Source organism: Abrus precatorius, unplaced genomic scaffold (genome assembly GCF_003935025.1).
Source record: "Abrus precatorius isolate BTA unplaced genomic scaffold, Abrus_2018 Scaffold4, whole genome shotgun sequence".
NCBI classification, from domain to species: Eukaryota; Viridiplantae; Streptophyta; class Magnoliopsida; order Fabales; family Fabaceae; genus Abrus; species Abrus precatorius.
In genome coordinates, this window is record NW_020874384.1 from 21,337,616 (window position 1) to 21,362,223 (window position 24,608).

At 32.8% G+C, this 24,608-nt stretch overlaps 2 protein-coding genes and 1 pseudogene across 3 annotated transcripts; all 3 read left to right on the forward strand.

The window, feature by feature from the left end:
• The first annotated feature begins 117 nt into the window (after positions 1-117).
• On the forward strand, positions 118-3,171 carry LOC113865791 (annotated as a pseudogene).
• Positions 3,172-4,466: 1,295 nt separating this feature from the next.
• Positions 4,467-15,541, forward strand: LOC113865790 (zinc finger CCCH domain-containing protein 19). Its single transcript, XM_027500540.1, has 10 exons — positions 4,467-5,488; positions 5,571-5,650; positions 7,156-7,340; positions 8,744-9,668; positions 9,758-9,885; positions 10,483-10,542; positions 10,630-10,680; positions 11,948-12,018; positions 12,960-13,114; positions 13,195-15,541. The coding sequence occupies exons 1-10, from the start codon at positions 4,725-4,727 to the stop codon at positions 15,267-15,269; spliced, it is 4,494 nt and encodes a 1,497-aa protein (XP_027356341.1). The 5' UTR covers positions 4,467-4,724; the 3' UTR covers positions 15,270-15,541.
• Positions 15,542-19,355: 3,814 nt separating this feature from the next.
• LOC113865131 (endoglucanase 24-like) lies at positions 19,356-22,832 on the forward strand. 2 transcript variants are annotated; one of them, XM_027499510.1, is made up of 5 exons: positions 19,358-19,763; positions 20,700-20,905; positions 20,981-20,999; positions 21,713-21,874; positions 22,063-22,832. In XM_027499510.1, the coding sequence occupies exons 1-5, from the start codon at positions 19,398-19,400 to the stop codon at positions 22,666-22,668; spliced, it is 1,359 nt and encodes a 452-aa protein (XP_027355311.1). In that variant the 5' UTR covers positions 19,358-19,397; the 3' UTR covers positions 22,669-22,832. The 2 variants fall into 2 exon arrangements, with proteins under 2 accessions (XP_027355310.1, XP_027355311.1); XM_027499509.1 differs by having other exon boundaries at positions 19,356-19,763; positions 20,700-20,999.
• The last annotated feature ends 1,776 nt before the right edge of the window (positions 22,833-24,608 follow it).

The window sequence follows — 24,608 nt, forward strand, 5'->3', positions numbered from 1 at the left end:
ATTAGTAATTAAAAAATAAAATCTAAATAATTTTTATAACATTTAATAAATTCTCGAATAAATTTTAACTTATAAATATATCGCTAACATTTCTGGACCAAATAAATAAACATAAACTAGACCTCTCTAGTCGTCGATGTGCCTTTGTGTTCCTTCATTCAACTGAATCATGGCAGAATCTGCGGAGATACCGATAATTGGTAAGCCTGTCCAAGAGCTGCTCTTCAATTCTGAAACTCTGCCCAAAAATTATATTTACGAAGAAGGCGTTGATGGATTTGGAGATGCTTCCCGAGATATTCATATTCCCGTTGTTGACCTTAAACCTCCTCTCTTCTCCATCCACTGCACAACAAGAGCTTCCTAAACTCCACTCTGCACTCACTTCATGGGGCTGCTTTCAGGTTCATCATTTCTATCATTTCACTTTATTCGGTTCCTGTTTATCAGATAGATAACTCAACTTCATCACATTATCTTATATCGTACCTCGTTTTTGGAAATTCAATTTAAGGATGGTTTTAATTTTTAGAAAAATAATTAAATCACCAATAGCATGTGTGGATTCACTTTAAATGCCTAACATCAATATTTACTTCAATACTAATCCCTTTCCATACTTCTTCTAATAAATAAAATACTAAATTACCATATCAAGAAAAATAATTAATTTTATTATATTTTTTATAAATATAAATTTTATTTTTAAAATATCTATAATATTAAATAATATAGTTAATAATTTGTATATTTAATTATACTAATAAAAAAAATTTAATAATTAATGCATGAATCTATCATTTATTTTTTATAATAAAAAAATGATATATTTTATTTCTTATAAAAAAAATTGGATAGAAGTAGTATTTTATAACTTATGATCCGTGTTTATAAGTCTTCTGACATGAATTAGTGTGTTTGGATTCACATCAAATGTTTATGAATTAACGGTTATTTTAATGCTATTAGCTGAAACTTTTTATATTATATCTACGGTTATAGATTCTTTATAATGTGAATTCAAATCCACTCTAAGTAAATGCTTATTTAGATTCATATTTGAATGGCTATAGGCCTGATCCACGTTAACTGAAACTTTAGTAGCTGTAGTTTATGTAGTTTATAAATGAATGCTTATATATTTTCAGGCATGGTCAAAGTTCTTTTCATCATTATCATAATCCCTTTAACTTTATAGATTCACGACGGTAACAGAATAGAGAGTAGAAACACATTAGAAATGGAAATGATAAAAGCTAGGTACCCAAGTTGTTGCATATTTATCTGTCTGCAGAGAAGAAGTTATCATATATGTAAATCAAGCCACCATAGTATGAAATATGGATGCGTGTCTCGTTTCAACAATCGAGAACATTCAAGCATCAGATTAGACGTCTGTTTCTTAGGGATTTTACGAAAATTAGATGACTCGCTTTCTTTGGTATAAGTTCATAAAATCAACTTGGAAATATCAAAGTAAGTTTAAAAAGAATATTAGATATTGAAGTTGTAAGTTTAAAAAATGTAAAGCAAGAGGCAATTATTTTTCACTAACCCAAAAATGATATTCTTAATTTATTTTTATGGTGCGTGGAGCAAATGCCCGATGATATTCTCAATTGTTTTTGTGGGATGCAGGCAATAAATCACGGTATCAAGGGCTCATTTTTGGACAAAGTGAGAGAAGTTTCAAAGCAATTCTTTGAACTTCCAATGAAAGAAAAGCAAAAATCTGCAAGGGAACCAAACGGTATTGAAGGATATGGCAATGATACAATATTTTCAGAAAAACAAAGGCTTGACTGGACTGACAGAATATACCTGAAGGTGCTGCCTGAAGACCAGAGGAAGTTCCAAGTTTGGCCCGAAAAGCCCAATGATTTCAGGTATACACATTGTTTTCGCCTCTAGCTCACAATAACTATGGAATGTTCTTTCACATGAAGTAGTTAATAGAAAACCATATTTTTCAATCAAAACAGCTCCCTGTAGTCATCTAAATTCCTATTTCTATTTTCTAATTTTGACACAAGCATAGAACTACATTTTTGGACAAGGAATTTCTTCCATTTCTCTTGCGTTTGTGACATTAATGCAGGAACACTGTCCTACAGTATACCGAAAGCCTTAAGCTACTAAATGAAGTCATTTTAAAGGCCATGGCAAAGTCCCTGGACTTGGAAGAGGACTGCTTCCTAAACGAAGGTGGAGAGAGAGATTCAATGTGTCTGAGATTTAACTATTACCCTCCATGCCCCATGCCTGATCATGTTCTTGGCGTGAAGCCACATGCTGATGGATCCACCATAACCTTTCTGTTGCAAGACAAAGAAGTAGAAGGCTTGCAAATCCTCAAAGATGATCAGTGGTTTAAAGTTCCAATCATCCCTTATGCTCTCCTCATTAATGTTGGTGATCAAATAGAGGTAATAACAGAGTAAATCACTACTATCACATCTGAAATTTTAAGTATTATTATTCACTTTAATCCTTATTTTTTTTTAAAAATTGTATTTGATAAGATATTATAAAATCCTATTAACTTTATTATTATTTTTATTAATTTTAAGGATTAAAGTTAACGAGATTTCATCATATTTTGCAAAATAAGTAAAATATTAGATACACACTTAATTATTAGTTAAAATTTATTAACAATTATAAACATTATATGAGTCTTACTTTTAATTTAATAATTTTTACTTCTAATTTAATTATTTTTTTAATATTTTTGTAGTTTTTAATAAATTTTTGTGAACATATTTGGATTAGATAGAATGTTCTTAGGACTCTGAACACGTTAATGGAATTGACTGATACAATAATAATGCTTGAGTGAGAACATGTGGAATGTGATGAACAGATAATGAGCAATGGAATATTCCGGAGCCCAGTACACAGGGTGGTGGTAAATGCAGAAAAGGAAAGGCTAACAGTAGCAATGTTCTGCATCCCGGACCCAGAAAAAGAGATTAAACCGCTGGATAAGCTAGTTAGCGAGGACAGGCCAATATTATACAGACCGGTGAAAAATTATACTGAGATCTATTTCCACTATTATCAGCAAGGAAAAAGACCAATCGAAGCTTCAAAGATTTAAAACTTTTATGAAGCTCAACGTTTCTCCCAATTCAGTCAAATAGACGATGATGAAAATGCAATAAATCCGTCGGTATCTTTACGGATTGTCTCTGGTGTATGATTTTACTTTTACTTTTCTTTATTTAATAATTTCTTTTTCATTATTGATTACTCCATGTAATCTATTGGTGTTTTGTTTTGATAAATATACATCAAATATAACAATTAAAAACAAAATAAAAATGATTAAATATAATAATAATATATTAAAGTGAAGAAAACTGTTAAATTCAGAAAATATTATGAAAATAAATAATTAAAATGAATATTTATTTACTGGAATAATAGTTTTTCAGTATAATTACAATATTTTTAATTTATTTAAAAAGTGTGTATCTTATAATATAAAAAAGTTAAACAGAAATGATAAATAATTTATTATACTAAATAAAAAAATAATCTGTATCTTATAATTATTGATCTATCGGTCAAAGTACCAATAAGAGGTAAGATTTGACAAATTATTCAAATAATTTGAGTTAAGAATATAAACAAGTAGAGTTAAGTTGAAAAGTTGGAGATAAAAAATAGGAAGGGTTAAATTAAGTTTTATAAAGCTTGAGTCAGGTTTAATTTCTAAATTTATAAGTTGAACATGAAATGTTTATTTGGAATGATAAAGTTTTTACGCAATGTTTTCCCTTTTCACAAGGTTATGCAACTTTTCCCATATTAAGCAGTCACTTTAAAAATAATTTTCAAGATTAATTTTAATTCTATTTTTTATATTTTAATTATAGGTTTTAAAATTTCTATCTCACTAATAGAAAATTACAATTCATAATTTTTTTAATTTATAAATTAAGAATACTCTCTTTAAATTATTTAAAATAAATATAAATATTTTTATGATATTAATTATAAAAAGTAAAGACTTTTTTTATGTGTATTAGTGACTGATTTTTTAATATATTTATTTATTGTTAGATTTATATAATTATCTATAATTTAACTATTTAATATTATAAACATTTTTTAGAAAGATAGTTCAAAACTCTCATACTTTTCACACCTACAAATACTCTTTATTAGTAAACAAAGAAACTATTAAATATTGTTTATATTTTTGAGATAATAAATACATATATATATTTTTAATAATTACTTTATAAAGTAGTAAAAGAATTATTAATAAAATAGAATATTAATTCATGATAAATAAATGAAATAATTGATTATTTTTGTAAAAAATAAAAAATATAACATATTTATTTAATAACACTGATCCTGTTTGATGGGAGCATGGTTATCATGTTTTTGGGTGGGGGTTGAGAAAAAGAGGAAGGGCAGGGCAAGTAGTGAACTAGTCCTAGGGCACAAGGCAACATCGTTATTGTGAGAAGGGAGCAAGGGTAGTTTGGTCTTTCGGAAACACACAACTCAGAGAGAAGAACCACTTCGCTATGCAAACGCACCCATCTCTCTGCCTCTGCGACCGCGCGTCCCAATTCGTTACCCTCTTTTATAGCCCACACAACACAAATCCCCTTTCATTTTTCTTTTCCTTTTCATTTTCATTTTAATAACTTAAATTTTTCCTAAATTCAATTCCATCTCCTTAGGGATTTCAATCCCTCTTCCATATGGATGCCGACGACGACGAAGCTCAACTCCCAAAACACTCCCCACAATGCCACGCTCGCCTGCAAAATCTTCCCGACGCCGCCGTAGGGGATTTTCCGCCGGCACAGCTCCACGCCGGAGACCTTGAGGCTGTGACCGCGGAGTTGAGTGAAGCCAACGCCGATGCGACGAAGGAGAAGGGAACGGGGAATGAAGGAACCGATGCGGCTTTGGAGACGGAGAAGGTGGAAGGCGAAGGGAGTTTCCCAATTCATAAGGAAGAGACCGAGGATGGGAAGATGAATGAAGGTGCTTTGATGGAACAAGAAGAAGAACGCCAAGAAGACGATGCTTTGTTAGAACACGAAGAAGAACGCCAAGAAGATGACGCTTTGTTGGAACACGAAGAAGAACGACAAGAAGATGAGGCTTTGTTGGAACAAGAAGAACACCAAGAAGACGATGCTTTGGTGGAACAAGAAGAGGAAGAACAGCAAGAGGACGAGGCTTTGATGGAACAAGAAGAAGAGCACCAACAAGTAGAAGAAGAAGAGGAAGAAGAAGCTGGTGCTGATGGGGATGGTGGTATGGCAATGGCAGAAGATACAGAGGGTGCAGAGGAGATAGAGGAGGAGAAGAGTGCGAGTGTCAGTGGTGGGAAGAGGAAGCGTGGGGCTGGGAAGAATGCTAAGTCTACAGGGAGAGTTGCATCCAAGAAAAAGATGGAAGAGGACGTTTGTTTTATTTGCTTTGATGGGGGTGACCTTGTGCTTTGCGATCGCAGGTGAATAACTTTTCAAATTGTATCCATTCTCATGTTTATGTTTATTTGGGAAACTCATTGCCTTTTCTTTGGTTTTGACTAGGGGATGCCCCAAGGCCTACCATCCTTCTTGCGTTAATCGTGACGAGGCCTTCTTTCGAGCCAAGGGAAAGTGGAATTGTGGTATGTTTCCTCCTCCTCATCTTTGTTTAATTACTTTTTCTTTTGATGGTTAGTTAGTTCTATGTTTGCGTTAATTTGCCAATGGTTAACTAGAGCCTTATGAATCTTGAAACTCTTTTACCATCAGAGTTTGAATTTTAACGGAGACATGTAGATAATGCTTATGGTTTGATTATTGTGAACTTGCTTCAATATATTTGAGATGCCCAAATTTCCCTTGGAGGTTTGGAGATGGCTTGTTTAAAAAGTAGGTTGGAGAGAGTGACTTATTAGAATATATGAAAATATCCAATAGTTTTTGATCATATCTTATAGTATCTTAAAATTATTTTAGATTGTCTAATAATATCTAGATTATATCTTACAATATTTTGGGGCATCTTAGATATCTCTTAGGATTAATTTCTCTATTTTCTTAGTTTTTGTACTTCTTTATGTCTCATTATTTGGTTCCTTATTTAATTAATACTATGAGTTGTTGAGATCCCATGTCCACTTCTGAAATGGCTAAAATAGGGATCTGGATTCTTTCCCATTGTGGTGAGAACTGAACGTAAAAATGGACTCGCTTAAGTGAAAATGAAAAAAATGACAAACAATTTGTATGCAAAATTCGTTTAAGCAAATTTTGTTTGCTTAAGTGAAATTTGCGTCTCCCCTATCTCCTCCTCCAACCTTTTGCTCTCCTTCTCCTCCTCCATGCCTAACACTCTTCTTTCAATTTTCATATTCAACCCTTTTTTTTCAAAATTTTATATTAGGTCATCCTTAACTATGCAAAAATGAATTTAACCCTTCAAAATTTTCTGGGCAATCAAGGCCCCATTGATTTCCTAGGGCAATAAATCTAGCCACATGGCTTTCCAAGTGAAATGTAAAATAATTAGTTCTACAATCTCTACGCTCCATATGTTTATTCCTGGATGTGAGTGGTTGTGTTGAGTTCTCATATCAACTATAGAAATGGCCAACATATAGATTATAAAGACATAGACAATCTTCATGTCATGAGTTAGCCTTTGGAGTTAAGTTAGATTTTACCCAAATTCAAGATAGTTAGTATAAACAAGGGTTAGTGTTAGGTTTTATGAGCAATGTCATCATGATGATATCAAGGAAATATTATCGAAGTCTTTCTCGTCTCCTTCTCCTTCCTCAATACCTAAAACCTTAATAATTTCAACATTGTTGAAATCAAGAATGTGCATATGGTTTGTAAATTGAGATTCTCATATGAGCATGACATTGGAGAAAGTTTTCAATATTCTTTTTTGGACTTCCCACCTTTGCTGAAATTACCTAGTTTATAAACATTCAAACCCAAAATTTTGTTGACCAACACAATCTCAACTGTTGCCTTGCCCAATTATCATAATAAACATCAGGAGCTCCTTTTCCACGGCTTTTTTCTGATAAATGATAAATTGGTGAAGAAGTTCTCATAATCATGCATACATGGCTTTTCTGTATCTGACTTTCCATATCTTTGATCTTTGTGACCACAGGTTGGCATCTTTGCAGCAACTGTGAAAGGAATGCATACTATATGTGCTATACATGTACATTTTCTTTGTGCAAGGTATGCATCAAAGATGCTGTTATCTTATGTGTTAGAGGAAACAAGGGCTTTTGTGAGACATGCATGAGAACCGTGATGTTGATTGAACAGAATGAACAAGGAAACAATATGGTATAACTCTTCTCCCTACCACCTTTTCTTGTCATATGTTTTCTTGCAAAATTGTTGTTTTAAAATGATATTGTGCATTTTGGAATAATGAGTGTTTATCCTTCTGCTGAGCTTCAGGTAGTTTCAAAATAGTAGTGGTTCTATGTTTCTTGATATTTACTTTTCTTGTGGCTAACTTCTCTGTCTGTCTGAAGTTTTTTTTTGGGTTACATTTTAGAATTTCTGATCATTCCTGGGCTTGCATTGCATATTAACATAAGTAGACAAGTCAATTTGTTGGCTCAACTCAAACAGGATGGGCTTGGAGATTTAGCTATTTTGGCTTTGTTTAGGGGATTGGATAACCATAATATAGAATTTGAAGATTGATATATGGTGGAACTGGAAAGTGATGAAGTGAAAAAGGATTTTTTTGGAATTGTGTGTTATCATGCAACTGGTTACATTCATATACAAGAATATTATGAGTGCAATAATTATCTCTTATTATTGGCACGATTTCCTATATGATGTTGGTTACTGTATCTAGTAACTAGGAGAAATAATGCAATGATCATGTGAAGCATAAGAATTAAGAAGCATGTGCTAAATCCTAACACTCCCATCAAGCTGGAGCATATATATCATGAACTAAGCTTGTTAAAGATAAAATCAACTCGAGGTCCTTTCAAGGGATTTAGTAAATATATCTTCTAAGTTCTAACTGGTTGTTGGAGTTGCCAAAGTCATTCTTTTTGCTTGACTGAAGCTTTTCTTTGATAAACTATGTTTGGTTCTTTCATTAAGAACTTGGTTGGAGGCAATTGGTGAAGCTTACTTGCCAATACTAGGTGGTGCCTAGATAAACAACATATTGCATTTGAGGGAGTTGCTTGTAGAGCAGAATTAATTTGGAAGAATGTCAAGTGATTTTGTTGTTTGATTGTGTCTGTCCTAAAGTTGCAGGGATTTTTCAGGCACGAAGTCATTTTGGTTTTCATTTGCCAAACAACATTAGTTGATGGCAGAATTACTTTTCAACTTACAGAATTAAGTTTGAGGGGGATGTAATTGTGCTCCTAAAGAAGAATAACTGTATTTCTTTCCCTTTCTAGAAAAGAAATAGTCCAGAATCCTGATGAGAATGCGATAACTATTTCCCTTCCTTTCTTCTCTATTCTTAATGATTGTTGTAATGCTTTTTTTATTTCATTGTGTTTATACCATACAATATGCTGCATTATATTCTTAACATATCAAACAGTTCCACATCAACAGTTACTACAAGCCTATCAACTATCAAGCAGACATATCCCCTATAAGTATACTCCTTTGAAGATAAAATGTAGATATGTGAATTTATAATGTACTAATTAGGGGCATCTCCTTTTGACTAATAATGGTTTTTTTCGTGCTTGGTGCAGGGGCAAGTAGATTTTGATGACAAAAACAGCTGGGAATATCTCTTCAAGGACTACTACATAGATCTGAAAGAAAAACTATCTCTAACATTTGATGAACTAACTCAAGCTAAAAACCCTTGGAAGGGATCTGATATGCTTCCTTCAAAAGAGGAATCACCGGATGAACTTTTTGATGCCAGTAATGATAGAGGATCAGATTCAGATAGCTCATATGAGAATGTAGATTTGAATCATTCTAAAAGAAGAAAGGCCAAGAAAAGGGCAAAGTCCCATTCCAAAGAAGGTAATTCATATAGTGCTGTGAGAATGCTTGGTGCTGATGGGCCATCTGGAGATGACAGCTCTGACTGGGCTTCGAAAGAGCTTTTGGAGTTTGTCATGCACATGAGAAATGGAGACAAATCTGTTTTGTCTCAGTTTGATGTCCAGGCTCTTCTGCTAGAGTATATTAAAAGAAATAAACTTCGAGATCCACGCAGAAAAAGTCAGATTATTTGTGATGCAAGACTTCAAAATCTGTTTGGTAAACCAAGAGTAGGACATTTTGAAATGTTAAAACTTCTTGAATCCCATTTCCTTCTAAAAGAGGATTCTCAGGCTGAAGATCTGCAGGGAAGTGTTGTTGACACTGAAATTAGTCATTTGGAAGGTGATGGGAATCCCAATTCATATGTCAAAGCTGGCAAAGATAAGAAACGCAAAAATCGTAAGAAGGGTGATGAGAGAGGACTTCAATCTAATGTTGATGATTATGCAGCCATTGATAATCATAATATTAATTTAATTTATCTAAGACGTAATTTGGTGGAAGATCTACTTGAAGATACCGAGAAGTTTCATGATAAAGTTGTTGGTTCTTTTGTGAGAATAAGAATTTCTGGTAGTGGTCAGAAGCAAGACTTGTATAGGCTGGTTCAGGTTGTAGGTAAATATCTAGACAACTTTCATTCTATCATTATTTGCAATGTAAAATAAACTTTGCATTGTGTTCTTTTTAATTATCTTTATGGTTAGGTACATGCAAAGCAGCAGAGGCATATAAAGTTGGTAAAAGGATGACAGATATCTTGCTAGAAATCTTAAATTTAAACAAGACAGAGATTGTATCGATTGATATTATCTCTAACCAGGAGTTCACAGAGGTGAGTCAATGCACGACATTTTTTTTCATTTTTCACCTCTCCTTTTTGTTGATTGTATTCTGTTACAGTTGGGGTTTGCAGTAATTCATTTTAAAAGTCATTTTAGATCCCCAAACTCTAATTCATTCCAATTGCATGAAGGGAAATATTCCTTTTGATAATCAGCTATACTTCTTACTGGTTGCTTCTACCGGTCAAGAATGGACTGTGAGGGCAACTTGGCAGCTGCTTATTTAACCATAGAGTGAATCCTTAAATTGGTCATCCAAATATTAGTATGCCATCATAGTGGTTTTGTAAAAATTTATGCACCTAATTAGTCCTTTTGTGTCACCACTTTAGTCCTTCATAAGGATAAAAATGATGTTTTAGAGTTTTTTTTTAGGGACTTATTTGATTAAAAAAATCTTTAGAGGACTAATTAGGTGATACACCGATCTTTGAATGATTAATTTAGTAGTTCACTCTTAACCATATGATGATGAGAATATATTATTCTGATTTTAGATTTTCTCAGAAATGATAATTCGTTCAATTTGACCTTGTGCTTTGGATTAATGTTTTTCTTCCTTAAGATATTGATTGGCTTTCTGTTAGGATGAATGCAAGCGTCTCCGTCAAAGCATAAAGTGTGGCCTCATAAACCGGCTAACTGTGGTAATTTTACATTCAATATAATCATACTTTCAGCCATCAGATGTTATATTTGTTCTGAGGAGTGAGGACACACATTTGTGCTTGTAGGGTGACATTCAGGACAAAGCATTGATACTTCAGGCTGTTAGAGTAAAAGATGTGAGTTGTTCTTTACTTTCTTGTTGGGGAGTGCATGCTCACTCATCTTTCAAAATTTCCTAATTTCTTACACTGTGTCCTTGTTAATGTGATTTCATTGATGTATTGTGTTATTTTGAGCTCAATGATGTTGTTTGATCCATATAACTGACTTCAATATGATAAGGCTTTTGTTGTTGTTGTTGTTGTATTGAATAAAATTACCTTATGGACAAGTGAGGTTTTTTAATAGATGTAAAGGTTTCAATAGTGAAATGCCAATGTAAATTAGATTGATGAAAATTCAATATTTAGTGCAATTGCATGGGGAAGAGGGGTCATGATATTCTTTCTGTTGTTAAACTCTTACGTTGATCATTTGAAGTTTAAATCTGTCTGAGGCCTAGTAACAATGGTCAAGAAACTCTTATGATATAAATTCTGAAATAAGACTAACATATTCACTTTGCAAGTTGTTAAGATGTTTCACTTTGGTCATGAAGAGAAGCAGAATACTCCTTATAAGGACTAGGGTAGTCCTCCTCCTATGAGCTAGCTTTTGAGAGTTAGACTAAAGTTTTTTAATATGATTTCAAAGCTTATTTGAATGTTGGGTTACCCACAGATGTTCAGTCATATTAGATTTCATCTGTGCAAATATTCAGTCTTACAAATTTCATGAACCAGATGTCTAATCCTGGATGTGAGGGAGGTATGTTAAGTTGTCTTACATTAGTTAGGAATAGTCTTTATACTCCTTATAAAGACTAGGTAGTTCTCCTATGAGCTAGCTTTTAGATGTGAGGTATAAGTTTCTTAATATGATATTAGAGCCTATCCAGTTTAAATGTTGGATGTGAGGCCCAAGTTTTTCAACAGTCCTGTTGGACCTCCACCTGTGCAAATGTTCAGTTCTACAAATTTCACTTACCAGATGTCTAATCATGGGCATGAAGAGAGTGTATTAAGATATCCTACATTGGTCAAGAATAGAGATAGAATACTCTTTATAAAGGTTATATTAGTCCTCCTCTTATGAGTTAGCTTTTGAGAGTGAGTTAGATTCAAGTTTTTTAACACAAGTTTACAAAGGAGTACTTCACTTTGAAAGTTTACTGATTGTCCTAGTTAATTTAAATTATTAAATTGATTTTCTAGGTGTATTTTCATTAAGTGCTCATCTCATTTCCTAATGTTTTATTGTCTTATAGACAATTTTTTTTATCAGCGACATTTTAAATATATGTTCTGGTCCTTGTAATCTATTTCAATTTTTTTTCTTTTATAGTGGCTCGAAACAGAGATAGTGCGGCTGAGTCATCTTCGTGATAGAGCTAGTGAGAAAGGACGCAGAAAAGAATATCCTTTTCCCTTAAAAAAAATCAGATATGATATATCTGGCAGTATTTGGTGCTTATTACTTTGTGTTTCCTTGATGCAGTTTAATAATTTGATTTCTTGTCTCATTGCTTGATTTATTTTCCTCCAATTTAATGTTTTCTCGTCAGTCATGTTGTTTATAAACACTTGAAACTGAATGGAGAATATATTTGCTGTATCTCACGAATGATGATTACGTTATTTATATATAACAGACAATTCCTAGAGTTTTGGGATTACGATCAATCTATTTAAGGAAACTATACAACAAATTAGAAGAATATCAAGCTACAATATCTCAACTTAAACATTATATATGGCATTATCAGGACATGGAGATAGAAATCCATGGATTTTTTATTTTTTTTTTTATCATTTTTATCAATTTATAGTTGCCACAGCCACTACAAATGGGGAATTGATAATTCTTAAGATGCAATCTTCTCATCTGAAAGAAGAAAATTTTTAGAGGTGTTTGTTAAGTGAACATTTTGATTTTCTACCTACTTGGAAAGCCAAATGAGATATGCAAAAAATTTAAAAATGATATGTTGTAAAACAAATCTGTTCCGTAATAAGTTTTTCACTTGCCAAACACATACATAGTTAGGTGAGTTTAGTGGGTTAATTTCTAATAACTCACTCTTCATAAGCCTTTTTTATTTTTGTATTTTCAGCTATTTGTAACAATTTCCATACGTATTGAAGGATTTCACAGTGTATTTTCATGTTATGGAACACCTATCTTTGGGTTGATATGGATATTAGTCATTATAATTTTTTTTCTTCATGATAATGTTTTTATGGGCCCTACTACTTGTCTGTTATCATATTATTTTTAACATACTAATTTTTCTGATGAATTGAAGTTGACTATGAACTCGAGTTCTATTTTGTATTGATCCTTAATTTCCTCTCACGCTCAGAGAATGTGTAGAGAAATTGCAGCTGTTGAAAACACCAGAAGAACGTCAACGGAGACTGGAGGAGATTCCAGAAATACATGTGGATCCAAATATGGATCCAAGTTATGAGTCTGAAGAAGATGAAGATGAAATGGATGATAAAAGACAAGGTAGAGTTAATACTGTTTGATCTTGTAAACTCCTTTTTGTTTGACCTTTTTTCTAACGTTTGGTGATTCTATGCCTGCAGAAAACTACATGAGACCTAGAGGGTCTGCTGCCTTTGGAAGGAGGGGGAGAGAAATTGTTTCTCCTAGAAGTGGTTCTATTTCAAGTGATCCTTGGAGTGGAACAAGGAATTATTCTAACGTGAATCAGGAACTTAGCAGAAATTTGTCTAATAAGGGATTTTCAATCAAAGGTGATAATGCTTCTAATGCTACTGAGGTACTAAATGATGTTCAATTGCACCTGGGAAGAGACAGAGAATCTCAACTATCCAATAGCTGGGAAAGGCAAAAGCTATCTTCAAGCTTGGAAAGTGGTGCTAAAACTACCCAATCATTGGTAACATCAGAGCCTTTTTCTACTGCTGTGTTAGAAGCTTCTGCAGCACCATCTTCTGCTGGAATAGCTCCCCCAGCTGTGAAAATTAATGAAACAGAAAAGATGTGGCATTACCAGGATCCATCTGGAAAAGTTCAGGGACCATTTTCCATGGTGCAGCTACGTAAATGGAGTAACACAGGATATTTTCCTGCTGATTTGAGGATTTGGAGAAGCACTGAGAAGCAGGATGAATCTATACTCTTAACGGATGCCTTGGCAGGGAAGTTTTCTAAAGAACCATCAATGGTGGATAAGGCCCAAACGGTGCATGATTTACATTACTCATCCTCATTCTCTAGGAAGTCTGCACAACAGGGTATAGAAGGTCAAGTCGGAGAAAGGCCAACATTTGATCAAAATAGTGGATCTTGGAATTCACATGGTACTCTGGGTTCTCCTGGACAAACCAATGGAGGAAGTTGGAGATCTAAAGATAATATGATTTCTTTAGCAAGTAGAACTCCATTAGCAGTTGAGGTCCCGAAAAACCCAGCAAATGGCTGGGGGTCTGATACTGGTGTTAGAAATGAATCAACAAATCTTCCTTCACCTACTCCCCAGGTTACTCCTGGTGGGACTAAGGGGCAGGCTTTTGAAAATAAATGGTCACCAACACCTGTCCAGGTGGCTGGGTCTCTCTTAGGCAATTCATTCCCAGGCGGTCATGCAGGTATGCAGGCTGCTGTGGTAATGCACCAAGAGAATGTCGTACAGAATGCTGAAAAAGGTTCAAGTTCACAACCTGGGATGACTCAAGCTTCTACAGATACTACTCAGTTACATCCTCAAGCAACAGCAATGGCACCTGTTCTGGCTTCAGGTGTTGACATTAAAATGGCAAGTGCAAATATGCAAAATCAGGTTGTGAGTAGCCACAACACTCATGCTGAAGTTCAAGGTTGGGGTTCTGCTGTGGTTCCAAAGCCAGAACCACAGGCCTGGGGAGTTGCATCGTCTCAAAGGATAGAACCAAGTAATCCTGCAACTATGCCTACCCAGCCCACTTCCCATGGCCCCTGGGGTGATGCTTCGTCTGTCCAGAACGCTGCCTCTTTTAGCACTGGAAATCCAACTGGGAGTTTAACCACACCTGGATTTCTGGGCATGACTACACCTGAGCCTTGGAGACCACCAGCTTCAAGTAGTCAATCAAACATTACAGCTCCTCCAGCACCAGCTCCAGCTAATATGCCTTGGGGCATGGGCATGCCAGGAAATCAGAATATGAGCTGGGGTGGGGCTCTACCTGCCAATATGAATGCAAACTGGATGCCTGGGCAGGTTCCACCACCTGGAAATACAAATCCCGGATGGGTTGCTCCAACTCAGGGGCTACCTCCAGTGAATGCAGTTGGCTGGGCTGGACCTGGTCAAGTACGTCCCCATGTAAATGTGAACGCAGGTTGGGTTGTGCCTGGTCAAGGGCTAGCACCTGGAAATGCCAATCCTGGTTGGGCTGCATCGGCTGGGAATCCAAGCATGTGGGGAGGGGAGCAAAGTCATAATGGAGACAGGTTCCCCAACCAAGGGGATCGTGGTACCCATGGTGGAGATTCTGGTTATGGAGGTAAATCTTGGAACAGGCAGTCATCATTTGGCAGCGGAAGCAGAGGAGGTTCTTCCAGGCCTCCTTTTGGGGGACAAAGAGGACTCTGCAAGTATCATGAGAGTGGACACTGCAAGAAGGGTGCTTCCTGTGATTTTCTACACACTTAGTTGTAGGGCTAATTAGCAGCAGAGAAACATCTCTTACTGTACAGTATTTTCCCATTTCATGGCTAAACATTGTATAAGGATGTGTCATGTATGTAGAACTTAGTTCATTGTAGTATCTCGTTAATTTGTCTTGCATATTTATCTTTTTTGGGCCATGTATTCCTGTATTGGAGTTGACCGATGCGAGAGTTGACTAGTTACAGAAGTTGAAATGGCTTTAGATTAATAATAACAACTGGAAGTTGACGTTGTAGGTTTTATTTTTCGAAGTTTCATCTTGGTGTGGGAATGCATAAGATAAAAAATTATTCCTAGTATATAAAGATGATTTCCTGGAATAGGGATGAAAAAAAATAGGATGCGATGGGAATATTTTTTAGGTCATTTAATTGTCCAGGTACTTAGAAATTAATGCATAAAATTGATTTAAATTAAATCAATGTTTTATGTGGTTTTCTCGACCTTCTTTAGGTAAACTTACGATTTTAGCCCAACTTATTTTTAGTTTTTGTTTTCTTAAAAGAAAATATTAGATAAAAACGTATTTAAAAAACTTTTATTAAAGATAATGGAAAGAGTTTTTATTTTTAATAAAAGTACAACAACAAAAAAATCAGCATTACATTATGCAAATGTCAACATGTTTATCGTTTAAAGGTAAAATTTACTGTATCTTTTATAATTGAAGGAGTTTGTTATTCTCTTTTATGTATGGAAAAATTATCACGTCAAATTTATGCTAATAGATAATTAGGTTAGTAGTTTAATTTAAAAAGACTTCAGTACTAATATTTAAGATATTAGAGAAATTATAACTATTACTATTAATCTAGAAAGAGTATAAAATATCTTTTTAATTTTATAAGTACTGTAGCAACTAGCAAGCATTAATTTTAAAAACACCAATTTTAAAATATATGCTTGTATTTAAGCATAAAGTTCATGGTAAGTTTAAATTCATAGCAAGCAACACAACTAGAATTTTAATTTTTTTTGTTCCCTGGGCATCATGCAGAAAGTTTGTGATACTGGCATTGTCTCAATCAAATGTTCCCAGTTATATCAATCAAAGTTTGTGTATTTTTTTAATTTAATTTTTTTTAAAAAAAATAAAAATATTAAAGTTTAATATAAAATTAAAGAAAACAAGACTAAATTTAATATAATAATAAATGTTTTATTATATTAAATTAAATAATAATAAATTAAAGAAATAAAATTTATGAAGTTAGAAAAAATTATTAAAATCAAGATACATCATCTTTGACATATTAATACCATTCATTTACTATATTAATTGATATCTTATTTATTATCATCTATCAAACACACATTAATTATTAAAAAAATATAAACAAATTTAGTTGTTCTTCAATTTTATAAAAAGTAAATAAAATGAAATTATTAAAATATATAAAAACTATTTTTTAATGTATGTTCAAAACATGTCAATAATCATTAAATATGATATTTTAAATTATTATAAAAAGTATAAATTAAACATTTTTTACGAGTTTGGGATAATAAATATTTTAATTTTTTTTCGATTTATAACTTCTTGGTCACATGTTAAAAAGAACAGACACATTAAAAAAAATGTTGAAAGGAGTAATAAAAAAATATTGAAAGTGTATGTAAATTGTTGTTAAGAGAAGTAGTGGCAAATCACTCTAATATATTTGTACTTATTGGATAAAATTGTTAAAAATTATAAAAATAATATCGATAATATTTTGTATTTAATCATTTTTTTTATACTTTTGTAGTTTTTAATAAAATTTTACTAATAATTAATAATGTGTTAAAAAAAACATTAGAACTAAAAAAACATTAGAAGGTGTTTTTCTACCCTTTGTCCTCGATGTTAATTGCTTATAGTGATTGTGTAAGCCAAAACAATGCCGTTAAAGTTTCAAAAGATTTTTTGCCTTCTAGGTCTGGCAAAGTCCCGCAGCCCAAAAAAAAAAAAAAAGAACTATATGAGATCAATCTCTAACTTTGTGTTGCTTAAATAATAATAATAATAAATCTCCAAACTTTGCAAACTCCAACCTCAAACTTATTGCACGCTAATAACCAACAGGGTGAGGAATATTATGTATTGTCATCATAATTTAATGGAGTTTGTTGTAAAAATAGTAGTTTAATAGAAAGCTCCAATCTAAATGAAATCTATGGCTTCCAACATTCCAAATTTTGGAGGAAGTTAATTCTCTAGTTTATATATATATATATATATATATATATAATTTTTCTATATCTAGAGAAAAAAAATCTATCTGTTTCTTTATGTAAAAATTTAAGATAATATTAATTTTTACTTTTCTATTAATGTTATTCAGTGCATATAAAATATTTATACTGCTTATAAAAAAAATATTCGTTTTTTTTTCCTTTGATGTTTAATATTTTGTTCAAGAATAGTATCCTAATATTTGTAATAAAATTTTTTATTATAGTCTTAGAGCCCGTCCATTATGTGGATAAGGTAGAGGATAATTTTTTTTATTCGGTTTATTTAATTTGTTTAATTAGCATAACATGATAAGTTTATTCTATTGTATTTTTTTAATATAAATTTTATCTTATGGGAGTCTGAGTTTAAAATAGACAATATAAATATATTATATCCATTTTTTTTATTTTAAAGCAAGTAAAATATAAAAATAATATAAGAATTTATCTTACTCATATCTTGTTTTAACTTTCATATCCTATCCTTTTTTATTTGATCATATCCATCAAAGTGGTCTTAATATATTATACTAATTAATATTGACCAGTTAGAAAAAGGCTCTAATTAACTACACATTATTAATGGTAAAGTCGTAAAAAAAATAATCATTTAATAATAATAAATAATTAACATTGTTAAACGTAAAAAAATTGCCTAGAAAGTAAACTATTAGACTGAATTTGTGCAATATCTAAAAATGGGGGGGAAAGGGGGCAACTTTAACCTTATTTACCCATTGGCATATAAACTTAGACAAATTTAATTACTAGTTAACTTTAATTTTTATAATTATAAATTAGTGAGATAAAATTATATATTTTATTAAAGAATAATATTAAAAATATATATGATATTGGATATAAATTTGTGCTGAGATAAAGCTTATCCAGGGTTAATCTTTGAGGATTGGCAGAATGTTAAAGCAGAAAAAAGAATTCTTTGAGTGCATGCTCCAAATGGGAAGAACCAATTCCATATTTTGGGTGATGGGCAGTGGCTTTTATTCTCACACTCATTTTACAGAACCCAATTTGGCTTGATAAGGGATTAAAGAACCAAAATAAAACTGAGCACCGCCTCTTTTGGGTAGCTTGAATGGAGAGATAAGTATATATTTTTGTCCCTTTGTCATCGACTTTGTATCTTTTGGGAATCCACTAATCCTCTCCACCCACTATCTTCTCAACTTCCAATTAACTACTTTCAATACCCATACTCTCCCCCAAGAATCTGCAAGGCACGCAAACCTACGTCGAATCTCTACGCCAACCATCTCGCCATTTGTTAAATCCTAAATTTCTGGTATCAGTTATGGGTTCCTCGTACGTTTCTCCTTCGATAAGATTCCAACAGTAAACTGCACAATAAATTGAAATGTACAAATAAGTTATACACACACAAGCGAGTAACTAGATAGAACAAAGATACACGGAATGTAGTTCGTTTATCAATGGAAGTAGCGTAAAGAACGTAAGAGAACCGAGGATTGGGAATAAAACACTTGGCTTATGGACGGGTGGTGTTAACTTTAATTAACTAAAAAAAATGTTAGATTCGTGTTTAGGAAAAAAATGGAAAAATGGACCCACGAGAAATAAAGGGGTTTCTTTGATGGTGCAGTGAGGTTGTGTAGGCACGTGACCTCACAGAGGCTCACTAGTTTAACTGTCGGCGCTTTCAACGCACACATCCCTTCTCTTCCCTCCAAATCTAATCCTTCAATCTTTGTTTGTTTCTTAAACTTGGCTTTGAAGACTCGCCCCGTGACACTCTCTCTAACTCTCAACTCTGTTATAAATAATAGACACACCCACTCGTTGCGGTTACATATTTACCCTCACAAGTCCAAAATGGCAAGGCCCAGTGTGCTTCTTGTTGTGTTGCTAATTGCAATGGCCTATTCAGCAAGTGCGACTGGTCACGATTATGTGGAGGCATTGTCGAAGGCCATTCTGTTCTTCGAGGGCCAGCGATCGGGCTTCTTGCCTCAGGACCAGAGGCTCAACTGGCGGGCCCATTCCGGTTTGAGCGATGGATGGACCTACAACGTTGACCTCACCGGCGGTTACTACGACGCCGGCGATAACGTCAAATTTGGGTTTCCGATGGCATTCACGACGACAATGTTGGCGTGGAGTGTGATTGAATTCGGTGACATGATGCCTCCCAATGAACTCAGAAACGCCTTCGTTGCTATCCGTTGGGCCACTGATTATTTGCTCAAAACTGTTTCTCAGCCCAACCGCATTTTCGTTCAGGTACTTACATAAATTACCCTTAATTTCCTTCATTACCAACTATACATTTTCGTTTCTTTGTTTGAATAATTGAAGAGGGCAATCACGTTAGATAAAAAAAAAAACAATTTTGATTAATGATCTGTTATGCTTGATTATAGAGCGTAGACCTACTTATTAAATTTAGTTAAAAAAATATCTTTTTAATATGGTTTATTATGTTATATACACTGATATGTTTTTTTATTATATGTTTTCTGTTTATATTACAGTTCTATTTCATAATTCGGACAGTGTGAAACGAAGAGACTTGTCGTAGTATATTTCTTTTTGAAATCCCAGTAAATCACGTGCAATTATCTTTACCTGCCCATTTCGTTGATTACATTTTTGTGCTCAGTTTTTAGCTTTAGAAATGGAACAAGGATTTGTCAATCATCGTTACGTTTTGATTTAATTTGTAACAGTAACAGATCTCCAATTTATTTAATAATTTAAAATATTAAGGTGTAGTAGTATTGCTAATTACTATTTTGCTTTTCCGTCATCCACGAGCACAAGAGGACCACTTTCAGTCCTCAAAGTCCGTGAATTTCATGTCATAGGCTTAGCAACTGTGTCGTTCTGATATCTGAATGCGAAGTTTCGTTTATTTTCCCTTTGGATTCCTACACCGGAAGAGGAGAATATGAGTCACCAACGCGCCCATGATGGCAGTGTATTCAATTCACCTCCGTTTAAAGAATGAGTAAAATTTAAACGCCTTGTTAATTAATGTCTTAATATCATTAATTAAAATATTAAAAATATATCAATAATAGTTTTTGATAATTTTTAAAATCTTAATCAAGGGTACTGTTCAAGATTTACTAAAATTTATTAAAAATTATGAAAATATATAAAATAAATAAATAAATTAGGAGCGTGATATTAACATAAATTAGTTGGGACGTGCAGGTGGGTGATCCAATGTCTGACCATAACTGCTGGGAAAGACCGGAGGACATGGACACGAGCAGGAGTGTGTATGCTGTGGATGCACCAAACCCAGCTTCAGAAGTTGCTGGTGAAACAGCGGCGGCACTAGCTGCTTCATCCATGGCATTCCGTTCATCGGATCCCGGTTATTCAGAGACTTTGCTGCGAAATGCTGTTAAGGCCTTTCAATTTGCAGATAACTACAGGGGTGCCTACAGTGACAATGCCGATGTAAGGGTTGGTGTCTGCCCATATTATTGTGACTTTGATGGTTATCAGGTAATTCACTTTTAAGGTTGCTTTTTACATTTCCATGCAATGCACTATAATAATAGCTTTTGAGGTTATCGTTTGGATGTTTTAATGCAGGAGACAATGAAAAGGATATATAGACAACGATATATAGCCATATATTTTTTGCAAAATATAATTATACCAGGTTATCTAGCTCTTGCTATATATTAATACATTTATATTTACTATGCTAAAGGTAAATATATTTAAATCTTAGAAGAAGTTATAAATATTTTTATTTATTTAATGATTAAAGAATTAATAGGAAAATATTTAAGAAGATTGAACATTATTTATTTTCTCCGGATATTATAGGGTATTTATAAATTAAAATTGCAACTTTATTCATTAGCTTGCATGACACACTAATGAAAGGGGGACTGTGTGTCTCAGTGGCATGTGATTATTTTTCAGTCACCGTCAATTTTGTTAACGATCAATCTTTAGCTTTAATATTTAAAAGTAATAATATTTTATTGAAAAAGTATTTATTATAATTTTATTTTTCAATAAAATTTTATTATTCTATTTAAAATTAGCGTTAAAGATTGATGTGAACGTTTTTTCTATTATTATTTGTGAACAATACACATTCTGTAATTAAACATGAAGGAGAATTCATGTTAAGTATGGCAATTTGTGTAGTTGGGATCACTTGGATTTTGACATGTCATTTGCTATTTACTTGAACACAACAGGACGAATTGTTATGGGGAGCCGCATGGCTAAGGAGGGCCACTGAGGAAGAAAATTTCCTAAATTACATTCAAAGCAATGGCAAAACGTTTGGTGCTGAGGAGAATATAAATGAGTTCGGTTGGGACAACAAGCATGCTGGCCTCAACGTTCTCGTATCCAAGGTCAGCCTCCCATTTAAGTGTCCTCTATTCAATTCAACCATTCTTCAATTAATATCACTAAATGATGTGACCAGAATATATATATATATATATACCCATCCTTAACAAAAAAAAAAAAATTAAAATAAACAAATATAAACGGGTTATGCTATGCATCTTTTTACATAAACGAAATGATAATTTTTTAGGAAGTTGTAGAAGGAAATGTATACTCTCTTGAATCCTACAAGACTTCGGCAGAGAGCTTTTTGTGCACACTCATACCCGAAACATCAAGTTCACACATAGAGTACACTCCTGGTGGACTCATATACAGGCCTGGGGGTAGCAACTTGCAGCATGCAACTTCAATCGCTTTCCTTGAATTGGTGTACGCTAATTACCTTTCTCGTACGTCACAAACTATCAATTGTGGGAACGTCTATGTTAGTGCACAAACACTTCGGCAGCATGCTAAGAGACAAGTTGATTACATTTTGGGAGATAACCCAATGGGGTTGTCCTACATGGTTGGCTACAGCAACAAGTATCCTCAGCGTATTCATCATCGTGGCTCCTCTTTACCCTCCATTAAGGATCATCCTCAGTTCATTGCATGCAAAGAAGGTTCAATCTACTTTAACTCAACCAATCCTAATCCTAATGTTCTCGTAGGAGCCATTGTGGGAGGACCCGGAGAAGATGATGTGTATGTGGATGATAGGGCTGATTTTAGAAAGTCCGAGCCAACTACCTATATTAATGCACCATTTGTTGGAATTTTAGCATATTTTGCTGCCAATCCCAATCCTTGATTATTATAAAGTTACTATAATTACGTACATAATCAAAGTTACTCTCTTTTTTTGTAAATAAAAAAATATATACGGGAAAGATGCCTCTCATCTTGAGTAAAGCAAGAGTGAAGAGGCTAGGCTTGCTTGTTTTGGGTATATAGGTGGAATTTTACAGAATTTGAAGTCCGAGAAGCTGTTCGTGACTCTTCCACTAGGAAGGATGAAGAACAAAAGCTTGATTACAAGGTGGTTTTTTTTCTTGCTTTTGCCAAGAAATATATATGAGTGAGTTGTCATGCTGTGGATTTTTCCCCCTCGTTTCGATACACCATACAGTGGATCTTTGTTAACTATCTTTAAGCAATAAATAAATACTAGAGTTTTTCTCTTCTGTTTGTGGTTTAAATTCGTCTACATACCTACATGTATTGGGTTTTTTTATTACGTGTAATTTTGTATAGATTAAAAACACAGTAGATAAAATGGTTTTAAAGGAATAAAATTATATAAGCATAAAGAAACTCTAAAATTATATGAGCATACGAGAGACAATTTCTGTTGCGGTGGGAGAGCGATTGGGTAGCAAATTTATTTTGTTCATTTTTTTCAATCATTTCATTAATAATTTTTTAAATACGCACCTAAGAATATATAATAAAAAATCAATAAGTCATATATGTAACACATTAAATTATGTAATATTTTATAATTTTTAATAAAATTTTACTGTATATAATTTTTTATTGTTTGTCTTAAGACACATTAAAAAAAGCTGTTTATAAAAGTGTGATTTTTTTTTTTTTACAATTTTACTCTATTAATGAAATAATAGATAGAAGATATATATACAGGTAAGTAGCAGTAGTATTAATCATAAAATTTAATATAATTTTTTTATTTATTTTTTGTATAAAATTTTAAACATTTTAAGAAAACGGAGTATTGTTTTTGACCAACCCATATTAATTGGTCTCACGCACGACCTCCGGCACCGTATAGATCCTTATTAGGGGTTTGGCATCGCTTCGCATGCTGTTCTCATTAATGTAACGGCTTTGTTAACCGCCAAGTGATGATTCACCAACTCAAAGATCAATGTCCCTCTAAGGCAACAACTCGTGATTTTGCCACCAAATCCACATGATAATTTTTTTTTAAATTTTTTTAATCGGTACTTTCGTGGCACTTGATAGTATTTTTTATTTTAAAATTCAAGATTTGTATTTTTTTTCCCAATCATATCCTCATTTAATAATTATATTAAAAACTTCAAAATTATCTTCACTGACTATATGATATTTTAGTCAAGACATGTTAAAATTTATAAAAATAATAAATTCTTAATTTATGTACATCTACTTTAAATATAAGTTTTAATAGGATAAGAATGCTTTTTAATATAATCTTCAGACATATTCTTTATTATTAACCATAGCTTATAAAATCATATGAATCTCATTTTTTATTTAATAAATTTTATTTATTTTATTTTTAAATTAATATTAACTCATGTTAAAATACTGCCAAAAAAAAAAGTATGTTAAAATGAACATATTAAACAGTGTGTTTTTTAATATTGCTTTTACCCATTTGAAGTTTTTGTAATAATAAGATCACTAAAACAACCTTGTAGATAAAACTCATTCTTATAATGGATATCCATTATTGCAAGTGATAAATCATCAAGGAAAAAGTTTTTCCACAGTAAGATCTATACACCCGTCAGAAATATAAAGACATAAGAAGAGAGAAAATGATAAATGTAATCTAAGATATTTTAGAAAAAATAAGGGAAAACAAATATAAGAAGATGTAAAAGTAAGGTATAAAAAACCATTAATTATAATAATAGATCTACATACAATAAAATAAATTAAAGAAAGACGTATTTCATCTTTATTTTTTTATATATAAAAAAGTGTATTGTTTAAAACTCGAGAAAAGGAAAATACAATTTA

Bases quoted from the DNA above. Each gene is read 5' to 3' on its own strand.
- LOC113865790 (XM_027500540.1), top strand. From the start codon at position 4,725: ATGGATGCCGACGACGACGAAGCTCAACTCCCAAAACACTCCCCACAA. The intron at 5,489-5,570 runs GTGAATAACTTT...GGTTTTGACTAG, and splicing joins CTTGTGCTTTGCGATCGCAG to GGGATGCCCCAAGGCCTACC. The intron at 10,543-10,629 runs GTAATTTTACAT...TTGTGCTTGTAG, and splicing joins TCATAAACCGGCTAACTGTG to GGTGACATTCAGGACAAAGC.
- LOC113865131 (XM_027499509.1), top strand. From the start codon at position 19,356: ATGGCAAGGCCCAGTGTGCTTCTTGTTGTGTTGCTAATTGCAATGGCC. The intron at 21,000-21,712 runs GTAATTCACTTT...TGAACACAACAG, and splicing joins GTGACTTTGATGGTTATCAG to GACGAATTGTTATGGGGAGC. The intron at 21,875-22,062 runs GTCAGCCTCCCA...ATAATTTTTTAG, and splicing joins TCAACGTTCTCGTATCCAAG to GAAGTTGTAGAAGGAAATGT.